Below are 14,555 nucleotides of genomic sequence, written 5' to 3'. Positions count from 1 at the left end.
GCTAATGACTGTTTACGGTGACAGGATCGTTGTTATCCGCCCGCCACCCTCACCCCAGTCTCCAGCTGTTATTATTGTTATCATCATCACTATACTGCTTTTGATAAGTCCCCACACACCCGCTTAAGTGTTTGCTTGATGAAAGGCCCTCATGGTTCCAAGCAGTTATGCCAAGTGTGATGTGATGGATTTTCTCAGGGAGTTTTGTCTCCCATTGTTTAACTGAGATAGAAGTCAGGAGCGTGTGTGTTCTTGTGTCCTCGCATGCTGGCCAGCCTCTCATATGTGTGTGTGAACAGGCCTCATGATGGAGAACAAATTGAAAATGAGATGGCTTGCACATCCTTTTTTTTTCTCCCTCTGTGTGTGTTTTGTGTTTTGTGTGGGTCTAGTTAATTTATTCAGGTTATTTTCTCTTCTCCAGACCCATGCAAATGAGATTGAATGGGAAAGGATGACAAGCATTCAGGCACAAACAGACAGCCTCATCTCTCTCTCTCTCTCCATCACGACTCTGCTAACTGCTTTCTCCTTTTCTGTGTCACCCTTTTCTTCACTTCTCTCATCTCATTTTCCACGCTCCTCTCTCTCCCTCTAACACACACCTGGCTTCACTCAGCGATACAGAAACACACAGCAACACATGCACGTGTTCCCTTTCAAAGCCAGTGAACAGAGAGGGAGCTTAACTACAATGCACTGACCCTGAGAGGGTGGTTCTAGCAAACAGCGCGCTCTCCCTCGAGGATTTTGCCGTGACAGTTTACTCCCAAACGATAAGCTCTGCTTCCCATGTTCCACTGAAGTAAAGGGGGTTTCTCTCCATTGTGTTTGGTAATAAGAGAACCAGCTCTGTGTTAGCGATGGCTGCTAATACCTCACTGTGATAGCATTGCCATCCTTTTGATGTATGTGCCTTTTTCAAATATATTCCACCGCCTGTTTGTGTAGGTGTAAATGTGTTCAAAAGAGCATTTTCCAGTATGAGAAATTGCATTTTTGTCGTTGCACATTTGCCTCCATGTGTTTGTTTCCCAATAAACAGGCTGTTGGTGACAGTGGAGACAAAGGCTAATAGTTCTGGTGTAATTAGTTTCAGATTTAGCGTGAAGATGCCATGTGTTGTTCTTCTGGGGGAATTATCATAATGAAACATGCCCTGTCTCTGTTTATTTACACCCTTTGTCCTCTCCTTTTTTCCTTCCCTTTTTCCTCTTTGTTCCAGCGCTTCCTCTCTACCAATTTCCCCTCAGCCTCTTTTGTAACCTGTCATGTCCATTTCTTAACCATAAGCTTCTTTCTCCCCCCCCCCCTCTCCTCCCTCCAGAGGTGCCGGTGTCATCGGTGCTTTGTCTCTCCTCCGTCAGAGAGCTTCCTGTTCAGGTCAGGGAGCTCTACGCTCAGGGTTTTGTCCTGGTCGCCGTCCACCCGTTTGTCCATCCCTGCGGACCTCGTAACGCACACATCCAGCGCCAGCTCCACCGAGCCGTGCTGGTCCGAGAGACGCCAAGGTACACACAAACTAAACACACACTGTTTTTCAGCATGAGGGCCACCTTTTTATAGATGGATTTCTGTCACAAATTGATTAAGATAGATGATTTACAGCCACTTTACACAACGGTAAGAACAGCTTTTGCAACTTCATTGTTTTGACAAGGAAGCCAATTGAGACCCATTACCATAAGCTCAATTCTGCGCCTCACCTCGTTCCCTTGATGTAAAATTAATTGCAGATGAGCCACAAAAACCGGCTAACTTTAGCTCCTTGTCCCAATTCTTTCTCTTTTGACTATACATGATAATATACTGTACTGTGCGTCTGTGTTTGGTTTACCCAGTTATTCTCTGGAGAAAACATCAATGTTCACGTCATATTTGAGCAGAGCATTATGTTCATACAGCCCTGCTATCAGCTCTAGTACAGCATGCAAGCTGAGCTTTATTCTCTGCATCACATCGTGGAAGTGAGTGACAGATTTGCTCAAAACTAAATCTATATTTGTGCGTGCAGAGTTTCTGTTGGTGGATTTGTGGCTATGTTTCAATTTGAGTCCAAAATTATGGATCTTTTTTCCTGCTAATGGCTTTGGCAATGGCAACGTCTTTGGATGGCAATTTTGGGACATTTTTTGGGTCCAGGCGTAATAATCTCAACAACTATTGGATGGATTTCCACATTCGTGTGTCCCTCAGGATGAATCCTAATTACTTTGGTGATCCCCTGACTTTTCATCTAGTGCCTCCAGGAGGTCAGAGTTTTCACTTATCCTGTGAACTATCTTGACATCTTCCAGATGGATTGTTACAAAATGTGCTACAGACATCCATTTTCCCCTCAGGATGAATTATAAAAAATTGAATGACCTTTTAAAACCTTTAACTTCTCTCATCTAGTGCCATCATCTGTTCAACATTTCAAATTGTCCGGTTAGGGTTAGGGTATATGACCCAATACATCTACTTAATGGCGCCAAACCTCAGCTTTACTTTTGATTTTAACGAAATAGCAAAGGTCAGTATACTAACATGCCAATATTAAAGGTGGGGTAGGTAAGTTTGAGAAACCGGCTCGAGATACACTTTTTGTTATATTCCATGGAATGCTCTTAACATCCCGATAGCAATGAATATCTTAAGTGCTCTGACAAAAAATCCATAAAAAAAGTCATCTGTGGAAGCTAAAAATAACTGGATGGCCTACCTGCCTGTCAGCCTTCCATCTGTGCACAAACTTATCTCGTGGCCTCATTGGTCATGTGCGCGTTCGTGTGTGTTGGAGGAGGGGCTCTGTAATGGGGGTTATTCCCTATCTTTATTCAAGAGCGTGGTATTTAAATTTGAGAGCATAATTTATGTATTTCTTTCCCTCAAACCCTGTCCTCACACTCAAATAGTGCCTGCTTGCGCTTAGATTTGCTCTGCTTCTGCTCAAACTGTACGCTTGCACTCAGATATATTGCTGCTTACAGAATCTGAGAGCAGACATTTCACGAGCGCACAGAAACAGCCCGAGTGCGAGGAGAAGGTTTCAAGCTGGAACACAGGAAAGCGTACCGTTTGAGCAGAAGCAGAGCAAATCTAAGTCCAAGCAGGCACTATTTGAGTGTGAGGGAAAGAAATACATAATCTGAACGTGAAATCAATAAAGTATGCTCTCAAATTTAAAGACCACGCTCTTGAATAAAGATAGGGAATAACCCCCATAAGGAAGTGGCAGATTTTTTTCCAGCTGTGTATTTTCAAATTCTAGCGCACTCGAGCTGGTTTCTCCAAAATTACCTACCCCATCTTTAAGTGGTAAAAACGATAAACATACCTATTTATGAGAGGGAATATAGATATTTGCAATTTATAGTATTTGGACCATATATTTATCGCTTGCTAGTAACATTTCTTTAAATAACTAACACAGATAATGTGCCATATAAATCATAGGGATCTTTAGTGTTTACATAGGAATTTATATAGAATTTCCTAAAACAGTGTCATTTCCGAAACATACCGTGTGAAAGTAATCTACATTACTTTAAATGATGCTGACTCTCTTTAACATATCAGATTACAAAAACTCAGTCTGTGGGTTTTCACAAAGAGGAACATAGTTACATATGTTGCGCTGCGAGGGGGACCCAAGTTCCCATCGGCGAAAACACGTGGGTTTGCTGTCCTGGCTCCAAGATGGTGGAATGAGCTCCCCATTGACATCAGGACGGCAGATAGCTTGCACATCTTCCGGCGCAAACTGAAAACTCATCTCTTTCGACTCCACTTCGAGCGTTAGAACGATTAACGAAGCACTTTTATACTAATAAAGGACTGGATTACCTAAAGCCAGTTGAGTAGCACTTGAAATGTTTGGCTCTATGAAACCTGATGTACTTATATGATTCTGTTTTCTTCAAGGTTGTGTCTTCCTGGTCGAATGTACTTATTGTAAGTCGCTTTGGATAAAAGCGTCAGCTAAATGCAATGTAATGTTCCCTCCATATGATATCAATTTATTTTCTTCGACTTCTTCGCAATTAAAGGAATTATTTAGCTAAGTATACAGTTTTTGGCACCCTCCTGTGTGCCTTTTATAATGTGAATCTAAGGAATAGCATATTGTAGACACACTCATTCACACACAAACACACACACACACTAGTGCACACACAGGTGCCGGGCTGCTCCTTTGATGCCCCTCCTGCCAAGTGGTCCTGCTGCTTCCTGGCACCTGTCACCGTGGAGACGGCTGATTGCATCATCAGCACTCGCCAGAGGGGAACGGTGCGCTGAAAGAGAGAAACCATCTCTCCATCCTTTCATCTGCTTCCTTTAGCGATGGCTGATCCCCCTTTTCTTTTGTCCTCCTCGCCCCCCTCTGTCGCCTTTTAACTCCGCCTTTTATCTCCCCATCACCGCCATCCCCTTTCATCAAAAACCCTAAAAATGAAAGGAAAAAAATCTGACAGAAGTACTGTTTCAAATCTAGCTGCGAGTGTCACTCACGCCTGAGAGCACACGATATTACCACGGCCTTCCCACTGACCTCAATCCAAATGTGAAGAGGCGTATCTGAATGCTGCTTTTATGATGGTCTCTTGCAGTGGGAGAAGAAGGAAATTCAGTCCCTTTTTCTATCTAATAAGTCTATTGTGATCATGGTGAATGTGTGCTCCCGTTTAATGGGAAATCAGCTTGTACCAGAATTGCCATTCTATTTCTCCTGTGATCATTCTGGGTCAATGAGTAGTCGTGAACATGTGTAGCTGAATCTCATGTAGTCTGTAGGTGGTGGAACTGCTCTGGTGATAATGGACAACCTGGAAATGTAATTTAATAACAGTACAAGGACACTTTTGGTTGATGGGAGCAGAGATGAAGGGAACTAATTACATATTAATGTTTTATACTGAATATTTGTTTAAATTCTCGAATTTTTCAACCTGTAGTTCAGAGAAGAGCCAACTGAGGTGGTCGAGACAGCGCCTGGAGACAGATGTGTGTGTGGCCAGTCACCAGGCTGCTGACCCAGAAGTCATCCAGAGCTATGTCAAGAGGGTGAGTTCATTATTTAGCATTCAATTAAGTCTTTTTACTGTAATTACTAGGGAAGGTCAAATAGGATGTTTGCGCAACATGGTATTAACGATGAGGTAAACAGGGTAAAGGGCCTAACATCGCCACAAATTACTTAGAGGAAAGGCCTTTTAGTGAAAGCAGGTTTCGGGCCATAAATGCTTCCTTTTTAAAAGAAAAAACTAGTTTAGATTCACTTTTGTATGTGAACATACTAGGGATGCTGTTTCCCTCAATAGGTATTCCAAAACCTCAACTATGGCTATACCATATTCTCTAACTGCAATTGGAACCTGTTTTATAGTTATATGAGGCCAAACATATCTGTGGCACTAAAAATAGTTGCTGGCTAATGTCCATTGAGTCATTTGGTCATTTGGTCATTTGGTCAAGACAAATTACTGTAGTTATAAAACATATAGGTAAGCAGAGAGACTTTATGAAGTCTGCTCCTCATCTCTGCCTGGGTCTAGTTTCCACTTGTTGTATAGTATAAGGTTGCAGGAATGTGTGAAGAACAGCCTCTCCTTGTAAACTGTTGTGAGTCTGACAATGTTCTTGGAGTACAATACTAAAGAAACAATGGTGAATAATTAGTATATACTTTGTGTGACTATATGAACAAAATAGAGGTTGGGTGCACACCCAGACATGGATTTGATGTACTGATGTTGCCATGTTTGCAGGAAAGTAAAAAAAAACATGTGGAAGAAAACAATCTGTTTACACCCCGGCTCCCCCTTGGATTTTCTCTGTATTTGTTTTCCTGTGTCTCTCATGTTGTTGCAACACTGCTGCTGTGACAGTGGAGAAACATTATGGGGCTCAAAGGGCTACAGGCAACTGTCTGTAATTGCCTGTCTGTGCCATATGGTAACCCTGTCTCTAACAAATAAATGGAGGAGGAAAAGAACAGTGATTTCCTTTCCTTCTCATTTTTTTTAAATAATGGATCCCCACTAGTTGCATCTCATGTGACAATGCTCCATATCGTGTAACTAGGGAACAGAAGGAGGACCTTTTATAATGAATGGAAGGTCACAGAGCTATGGTTTACTATAATGAGACGTAACCCTAAGATACCCCGCCAACCACAGCGTCATCACTGGCATTTATCAGCTGTAAAACTCACTTTTGGTCTCCATGCTCATGAATTCGCCAACGGTCCCACAATGGGAAATGAAAATGTGCTCTATTGAATAGATTTGCATCTGAACACCCATAGAGCACAAAGGGAAACCTGATTGGATGGAAATGCACATCACTGAATATAATGTGATAGGCTCCGGCAGCGCGACATGAATAACCAATCGGATCACAAGCTGCCAGAGAGAGTTCGAGATAAGAGACCAGGAGCGGCACCGGGCAGGCAGAGTGACAGGCTGGTGTGTGTGTGTGTGTGTGTGTGTGTGTGTGTGTGTGTGTGTGTGTGTGTTGTGTGTGTGTGTGTGTGTGTGTGTGTGTGTGTGTGTGTGTGTGTGTTGTGTGTGTGTGTGTGTGTGTGTGTGTGTGTGTGTGTGTTGTGTGTGTGTGTGTGTGTGTGTGTGTGTGGTGTGTGTGTGTGTGTGTGTGTGTGTGTGTGGTGTGTGTGTGTGTGTGTGTGTGTGTGTGTGTGTGTGTGTGTGTGTGTGTGTGTGTGTGTGTGTATGTGTGTGTGTGTGTGTGTGTGTGTGTGTGTGTGTGTGTGTGTGTGTGTGTGTGTGTGTGTGTGTGTGTGTGTGTGTGTGTGTGTGTGTGTGTGTGTGTGTGTGTGTGTGTGTGTGTGTGTGTGTGTGTGTGCTGTGTGTGTGTGTGTGTGTGTGTGTGTGTGTGTGTGTGTGTGTGTGTGTGTGTGTGTGTGTGTGTGTGTGTGTGTTCAGTTTTGAAATTCTATACTTCAATTTCTCAAGCCCTCGCCATCCCACCCACTCTCAATCTGTCTCGGGACGTACTCATCAGATAAAAACTGTGTGACTTTGTGTAATTGCGAGGGTGTCGGCTGGTAATGGAGAGACTGTTAATATATGTGATTGCGTGAGTATGAATGAGTGAAGTGTCAAGAGCAGTGGGGTAATGGGGGAAGATGTGTTTCGTTATTGTTTGGTAGTAGTTAGCATTTTGATTTCTCTCCCGTCGAGCCTGTCTAAAACTGTCAACTCAAATATCAACTGACAATTAACCACCAGTGCTACATGGGAGGGAGCGGCACACACACACACACAACCCCCCCCCCCCCACACACACACACAGGCAAAGTACGCGTACACACACGGATGCGTTGAGATAATGAGGTCCCTTTGTCATTTGAATATTTGATCTTTGCAGATGATTAGCTAGGTTGTTATTCAGCTGAATATCTACTCTGCGTACGTCAGCCTTTGTTTGTGTGTAAATGAGGCTTTGTTTGTCTGACGATAGAAGAAGAGACAGAGAGCATGTATTTGTGCTGCTTTGAAAGATGCCTTTTTATTTAATCGTTTATTTGGCAGGGACAATGCACAGTAATGAACACTTGAAACATTCAAATGTGTCAAGCGTAACAGTGCCAGATTTAGCTTTGAGCTCATTTCCATCCGCAGTCCCTCACATAAAACATTTAAGAAGTTTACGTTTTACAAACATAGCAAAAACAAAAGGTGCAAAAGAGCAAGAGCAGCATACACAAGTATTTTTATATTTCCACATCTCTAAATGTATTCTAATGTGAGTTAATGTTGTGGTTATGCTAAACCCCTTACAGATCCAGGATGTAGCGGAGCAGGGGGTGATGTTTGTGGGCTTCCTCCAGCAGCCAGGCGGAGGACCCTGCTACTCAGGGAACTGGGACCCTGAGGATCTGTCCTCCTTACATTCAAGCCCCTCACCTATTCACCGACATCCCTTCAGCGCCAAAAACAGCCCAACAGATCCAACAGAACCACATCATAATGAGCCCGGGTTAGATCATGAAGGTGTAGAAAATCACAAACAGGACGACGAGACAAGAGACGTCATTCCTCTGAAACCCATCCAGAGTTTAGAGCTCGACCAAGAGGAGGCCAGTGAGCAAATCTTCAACGAGTCACTAGAATCAAGGAACCAGCATCTCAGCGGTGTGGACACAGTTCTTAAGCGTTCAAATCAGAACCCGGCAGAAGCCCAGGTGAAGCCGCTGTGTCCCAGCCCTCCAGAAGCTGCAGGTATAATCAGACAGCAGAGAGGCCGTCTAGCAGACCTCCAAGAGTCCACAGAGACACATTTGGATCTTTCCAATCAGACAGACAGACAGAGCTCGAGCTCCTGCAGCTGGCCCAGCTCTCCTGAGCTGGATCGAGGCACGGAGAGAAAGTCCTCCTGCACAGAGGGGCAGAGCAAAGTGACGACGCACAACAACAACCATATCCGGATCAAGGGTTCAGAGAAAGATGAGAATGCAGCTACACCGCCAGCGAAGGGTAGTAAGTTATCAGCTTCCTGTTTGCAGTGAGGGAATGTCACTAAATCAGAATCAGAATACCTTTATTAGTCCCACAGAGGGGACATTTGCATTTGTTACAGCAGAAAAAAGCCCAAAACAGCTTAATATCACCCAAGAGCATGCATTAAGAGTAAATGTACTCAAACACTTTTTGCATATATAATATTTCTATTTTAGGCCCCTTTTGAATGATATTCCACTTAATCTCAGCTGCACATAATGATACTTTTTACTCCACTACAATGATGTGATCATTTATATAACTTAGTAGATTTAGAATTATTACACATTTTGAAATCAACTGATGAATAATGAAGGATTATTATTGGTGAGCTCGACCATCACCAGTTTCAATGTAAAAGTGATAAACACATAAATAAATATGTATTCTGAAATTGTAAATCCTGCAGTGCACAATGAGTACTTTAACTTTTCAGAGTGTAACAGAGTATTTCTACACTGCAGTAATACTATTTTAGATCTTAGTACTTCTGCCACCACTACCTGTTTCTACTGGGGTTATTGAATAAAAAAGCCTCATTATGCAGAGTTCATTTTGGCTTTGTGTTTGTGTGCCTGTAGGGATGCAGCTCTTCGCCTTGTACAACCACACGGAGGAGCTGAACACTTCTCTGAGGTTCTACTCTCTCAGGGTGCCGCTGCAGGTGCAGAAGGAAGCAGGGCTGATCACAGATGTCGACACAAACTGGCTCGACCACATGACTCAGCATTTCACCAGCGGGGCGCACCTCATCGATGGGTTCTTCCAACTTGAAGACAATAACGGTATGGTTTGTGGCCATAGCAATTAACTACTGCATATGTCGTCCTTTTTGAAGGGCTGTCACTCTAGAGTCACACATGTAGAGCATGAAACATCGAATCAGCAAATGTACCATTAAGTACTCAACTTTAATCTTTAATAGCACTTGATGGAATCTTGGTCATTGGTCTAATTCCCCCTCAAAAACTGCTGAAAACAACGTTGATGAGAACAGACAGAAGACTGAACCAAGACAGTAAAGCTGAGGGTCGTAATTCCAAAAAGGTACAAGCTTAAAGAAGCTACAAATCCTCCGGAAAGATAAGGTTACCTGCAGAGTTGGGTGACGATTACCTGTGGGTTCTCCAACACGGTGGACCAATAAGGCGGACACCACATGAATTAAGAATTGTAATGTTTTATTTCCATAGCCCAGGGAAGGAGCTGCTCTGTAGACAATGAATGAGAGGCTGATTTCAGTTTCCGCAGAGTTTTTTCTTTTTACCCAAAAGAGCCTTTTTCCATTGTAGTATTCCCGGTTCTAAAACTTGAATTGTCCCAATTTAATCAGCATATTCCCCTTGGTATTCTCAGTGCATAACATACAGTATTCCTTGATGTATTATGGAGTCTATGGAGCAGTTTCAGACTCTATATTTAATGACATCACATTTCAGTTTTAGCACATCTTGTTACGATTTGGGGGGGTAGTTCATGTTAAAGGGGACCTATCATGCAAAATGCACTTTTCTATGTCTTTTATACATCAAGATGTGTCCCCGGTGTGTCAGGGAACTCACACAGCGTCAAAAAATAAAACCCTCTCTTTTCCTCCGTACCCAAATCTCCAAAAAACGGGGCTACAACGGAGCTGATCCAGATTTGCATCCGATGTGACGTAATATCGGAAATGTAGGCTGGCTTTACGCCCACGGCCCTATCAGAAACATTGCTATCAGAAACAATGCCTGACTGTTTTGGACGTAATATGGTCGGTGTTGACATTAGCATCGCTAACACTCAGAGCTAACCTGTACTGGAGAGCATGTGTGTGAAGAAGCAGGAAATAAAAAGGAACTCACCTTGTGGTATAACCGGCAATAGAGAAATCCTTTGAGCTCCATACTGTTTCAGAAATAATCCTTGATAATCCATGATATGGCGTTTCATCACCGCAGTATCTGCCGGTAGAATCTCCTGCATGAGCTCAGCCCCCACCTTTTATTTTTTTTATCAATATGTTTTTTTCTTAAAGCTTTATACCCCAAATCAGCACTTTTGAAACAGGAAGTGAAATAGAGGGATATGAGGCATGGCTAGAATGGGTGATCTGTTTGGTATTCTGAGCAAAACACTTCAAAGACATGTTTTTTATATATTTGTATATATCTGAGACCTATGCTATTGCCTAAAAATAGCATGATAGGTGCACTTTAAAAATTGTTTTTGTTGGACTGTCTTAGTCTTAGATGGGTGTAGTTACTCTTAAACACATTCACTTGATCTTATCAAATAAACATATGGATGGTTGCAGCTCAAACGTAACTTTTTCACCACACCACCTCAACTTTCACAACATTGACAAGATTAAGGAGCAGCTCGGGCTGTAGCCTCCGCTCCACTGCAGGGTATGGATGATATCCATGGAGCGACGTGAGTTAAGTCCTCGACTTATGCCATAAGTCACTGTTCAGTCACCCATGGAATAAGTAGGCTTAAGCTAGAGGGAACAGGGGGATCAATAGTGAGAGATTGGAGAGTGGAGATGAGCTTGTAACTCCTGTCTGACTCACATACATCCTCCCCTCTTCATCTGACCCTGTCCCGTTTCTCCAGACAATGGCGTTTCATCAGTGGACAGTGTGTTCATCTTCCAGAGCTCCGCGGAGGACGCCACACACACCTCCTACGACGCCATCGTGGTGGAGCAGTGGACCGTTGTTGATGTGGGTCTTTTGAGTTTTTAATACTCTGTGCACTTTGAGGAATCCTTTGTGACTGAAGGCTTAGGCTGTTTTCTGTCAAACATTACTTGAAAGAGTGGAGATGAAGGAATGTAGCAAGTAAGCTTACGGCTGAGTTAAAATTGTGCGTGCGTGCGTGCGTGCGTGCGTGCGTGCGTGCGTGCGTGCAATGCCTTTTCCTCAGTGTTTTCTGTCTCTCATGTCCAGGGAGTTGTGGTGAAGACAGACTACATCCCCCTACTCCAGTCTCTGGCTCCCTATGGATGGAGGCTGATGTGTGTGTTACCCACACCCATTGTGAAGACCAACAGGTACAGAACCACACCCCAACGTACCCCTGGTGGAAAGTATTTACTCAAGTACTGTATTTAAGTACAATTTTGAAGCACTGGTACATTTAAGAGGTAAACATTGCAGTCTCTACTCCTCTACATTTATTTGACAGCTTAGAATTCTAGTCACTTTTAGGATCATGGATAATAATACACATTTGTTGAAGTTCAACACATTTTACGGCACGAAACCAGTGTTTTTCAAACCTTTGGGATTCAGACATCTTACACAAAGCAAAAAGTGTATTTGGGACACATTTCAGATTCAGAGTTACTCCATTAAATATGTATAGTTCCCTCTAAACATTTCAAGAAATGTTCAAAAGCTCCAACTTTTCACCAAAAAGAAAATACATAAGTCCAAAAAAGTTTTTCTTCTGTCCTCTCCCATTAAACATCTCAAGCATGCTGCTTACACATTTAGCTAATTACTTCATGTCATATATAATGCATCAGTTAGAGGAACCACATTTCTATTTTAGCTTTAACTATGTTGTGCTGCTACTACTTACAAACTAGGATTCTTACGTTTATGCTGTATATTTGCATTTACTGAAGGAAAGGATCTCTGAAAGATTCCACTTTAACAACCTTAAACACACCTGTCCTTTACTTTCTCTATATATTCACACAACTAAGGACTAATTAGTGCTTTGTTGATTTTACAGTCTTTTCTCTTATGTCTTAGACTCTGTCTGTCTGGTTGTTTTTGGGATTAGGCCTGTCAGCGTAGCTTAGATACACAGAACAGATGGTTAAAGATCTGACAAATAAAGATCATATGCTCGTCTCGACATGAAACCGCTTTTAATATCTGCCGCTGCTGCGAACAAAAGCGCTGTCGCTGACGTGCTGTTGTCTTGTAACCTGTCACTTTCCGAACAGCAGCGAACAGAATCTGGATTTCAAAAGCGACAGATTATAACAAAAACAGGTACAAGTAATAATAAAAGTGCTGTTTCTTTTCTTTCTGCAGTGACGGGAGTTTGTCGACCAAGCAAATCCTCTTCCTTCAGAGACCCGTTCTGCAGCGCAAGAGAAAAGACTTCAAGGTTTGTTCCCCATTGTCTTCCATCTCCGCCTCAAATCTGTCACTTGTGTCTGTTCTGCCTTTAGGATACAGGCTTTATGTCACAGAAGGTGCCATTACAAAGTTGTTACTAAATATGAGACATACAGCAAATAAAAACACTCAGTATAAATGTCTAATAATAGGCGAACTGTACTGGAAAGAGGCATCAATGAGAGAGGCTTTGTTGTGGTTTGGCAGGTGTCAAAACTCTCTCTGGTTTCAGATGCGCAACCTCAGGGGTCGCAGCAAGGCGAAGAAGAAAACTACTGGGGAAACGGAAGAGGAGAGGGAGAACATGTCCCCTCTGATGGAGACGGAGATGGACAGGTTGAGGAGGAACTCAAAGGAGGAGGAGGAAGAAGAAGAGGGGAGGAAGAGCAGGGGCAGCGTAAGGAGCGAAGGTGGAAAGGAGAGTGAAGAGGATACACACCATCAAAGGGGCTTCTGGTTCTTATCGGGGAGCAGAGCTTCTGTCGAGGAACAGGAAGAGGAAACCGACGTGGACGAGATCAAGCTGTCCGAGCTGGAGGAGTCGGTGAGATGGACAGATGTGTGCCGGAGAAGTGGCGGGGGGGTCAAGGAGGAGGGGAAGACAGAGGAGAGGATCAAGCAGCAGCTGTTTTCAGGCGTCTGTTGACACATTGGGCACAAAGCAGGCGAGGGGGGGGGGGGGGGAGCTGAAGCCTGTTTATAGGATCAAAAACAATGCCTTTTTAAAATAACTTTTTGTTCATCTGGAGTTTCTTTTTGTTCCCCTGACAACCCAGATGTAGTCATACTGTTCCTGGTCCTGATGTGCTGTTACCTGCACTGTTGAGAGTCTTTGAGGTTGTAGATCCCAGATTTGGGAAAGTGTTGTGCAGTTCTCTGCTTTGGGTCACTGTTGCTATTTGATGTGTTTGATTATATGAAATGAATCTGTGCAAGGCTGATAGAGAACCACCTCCAGTCCACGCCTTAATTCTCTTGTTGTATTTTAATACTTTTCTTGTAATAGGAACGTTAAAAAGGGAGTTTCACTGGGCTCGCTGTATTTTTATATATGGAGTATATAATTAAAGATAGAAACAAGAAAGGGACAAGTCGACAGAGTATGAAGTACACGGTTGGAGCACGACTGATACATCAAATGTAGCTTATTATAGATTTGGATCTATACCGGCCTAAGTAAATAACTACGAAATTGCAGACAGCTTTTAGGTAATTAAGACACTTTTTCTTCAAGACATACTGTAGTTTCATCAACAGTAAGTCTAAAATATTTCACTCAATGAAGTATCTTCACCACAACTTTATATTCAAATATCGACCAATTTCATAATTATCAGACTTTTATAATTCTCTGTATCGGCCGGACTCTTCTCCAAAATGTAAATGGTGTTTGGTCTAAACAATAATGTTTAGTGAGTTCAAAATAATTACAAAAACGTATGCTGTCACTGGAGGAATCTAGTTTGCTCTGGCCTGATTTTGGAATAACTATCTCTGAGCTTTCATCACCTCAATACAATGATGTTAAAAGCTTTTCTATGTATGGTGCTCACCACCTAAATATAAATCACATCTCTTATCTGAAGCTGTGATCTAATAGTTTACAGAACACAGTTTCTTCTTTAGAAAGCTGTTCCTATGAAGACTGATTAGTTGTTGGTCTGTTTATTTTCCAGAGTAACAGGGAAATTGCTTTCCAACTTTTTTAAATGCTGGAAGACAGACCATAAATGAGTTTACTTGATTAGACTACAAGATGAAAGGAAACAAGCCTTTTGTAATTCAGAAAAACTGACCTTTTCCTTCTTTGAAAAACGTGTAAATTAACAATCTATCACTATTTATTTCTTATTTCCTGGACCACCTGTGTCGTGTCTGAGTACATGTGAGTCTTTATATAAAAGTGGAGGTCAATAAAGTGTTTGAAAACAGA

The 14,555-nt window shown here is 42.5% G+C and overlaps 1 protein-coding gene across 2 annotated transcripts in view; it reads left to right on the top strand.

Annotated features, from left to right (window-relative positions):
- rftn1a (raftlin, lipid raft linker 1a) overlaps positions 1 to 14,553 on the top strand; it is a 28,371-nt gene extending 13,818 nt beyond the window's left edge. The window contains exons 3-10 of one of the 2 annotated variants that reach the window (XM_034241104.1): positions 1,328 to 1,511; positions 4,938 to 5,046; positions 7,784 to 8,477; positions 9,083 to 9,286; positions 11,100 to 11,209; positions 11,435 to 11,538; positions 12,536 to 12,611; positions 12,855 to 14,553. In XM_034241104.1, the coding sequence (XP_034096995.1) occupies positions 1,328 to 1,511; positions 4,938 to 5,046; positions 7,784 to 8,477; positions 9,083 to 9,286; positions 11,100 to 11,209; positions 11,435 to 11,538; positions 12,536 to 12,611; positions 12,855 to 13,268 (1,895 nt within the window). In that variant the 3' untranslated portion in view covers positions 13,269 to 14,553. Of the gene's footprint in view, positions 1 to 1,327; positions 1,512 to 4,937; positions 5,047 to 7,783; positions 8,481 to 9,082; positions 9,287 to 11,099; positions 11,210 to 11,434; positions 11,539 to 12,535; positions 12,612 to 12,854 lie in introns of both variants that reach the window. The other variant, XM_034241103.1, reaches the window with a different exon arrangement.
- Positions 14,554 to 14,555: the final 2 nt, after the last annotated feature.

Source organism: Gymnodraco acuticeps, unplaced genomic scaffold (genome assembly GCF_902827175.1).
Source record: "Gymnodraco acuticeps unplaced genomic scaffold, fGymAcu1.1, whole genome shotgun sequence".
Classification (NCBI taxonomy): Eukaryota; Metazoa; Chordata; class Actinopteri; order Perciformes; family Bathydraconidae; genus Gymnodraco; species Gymnodraco acuticeps.
The sequence above is the reverse complement of the archived record's forward strand: the minus strand, read 5'-3'. Positions and strand labels throughout refer to the sequence as shown.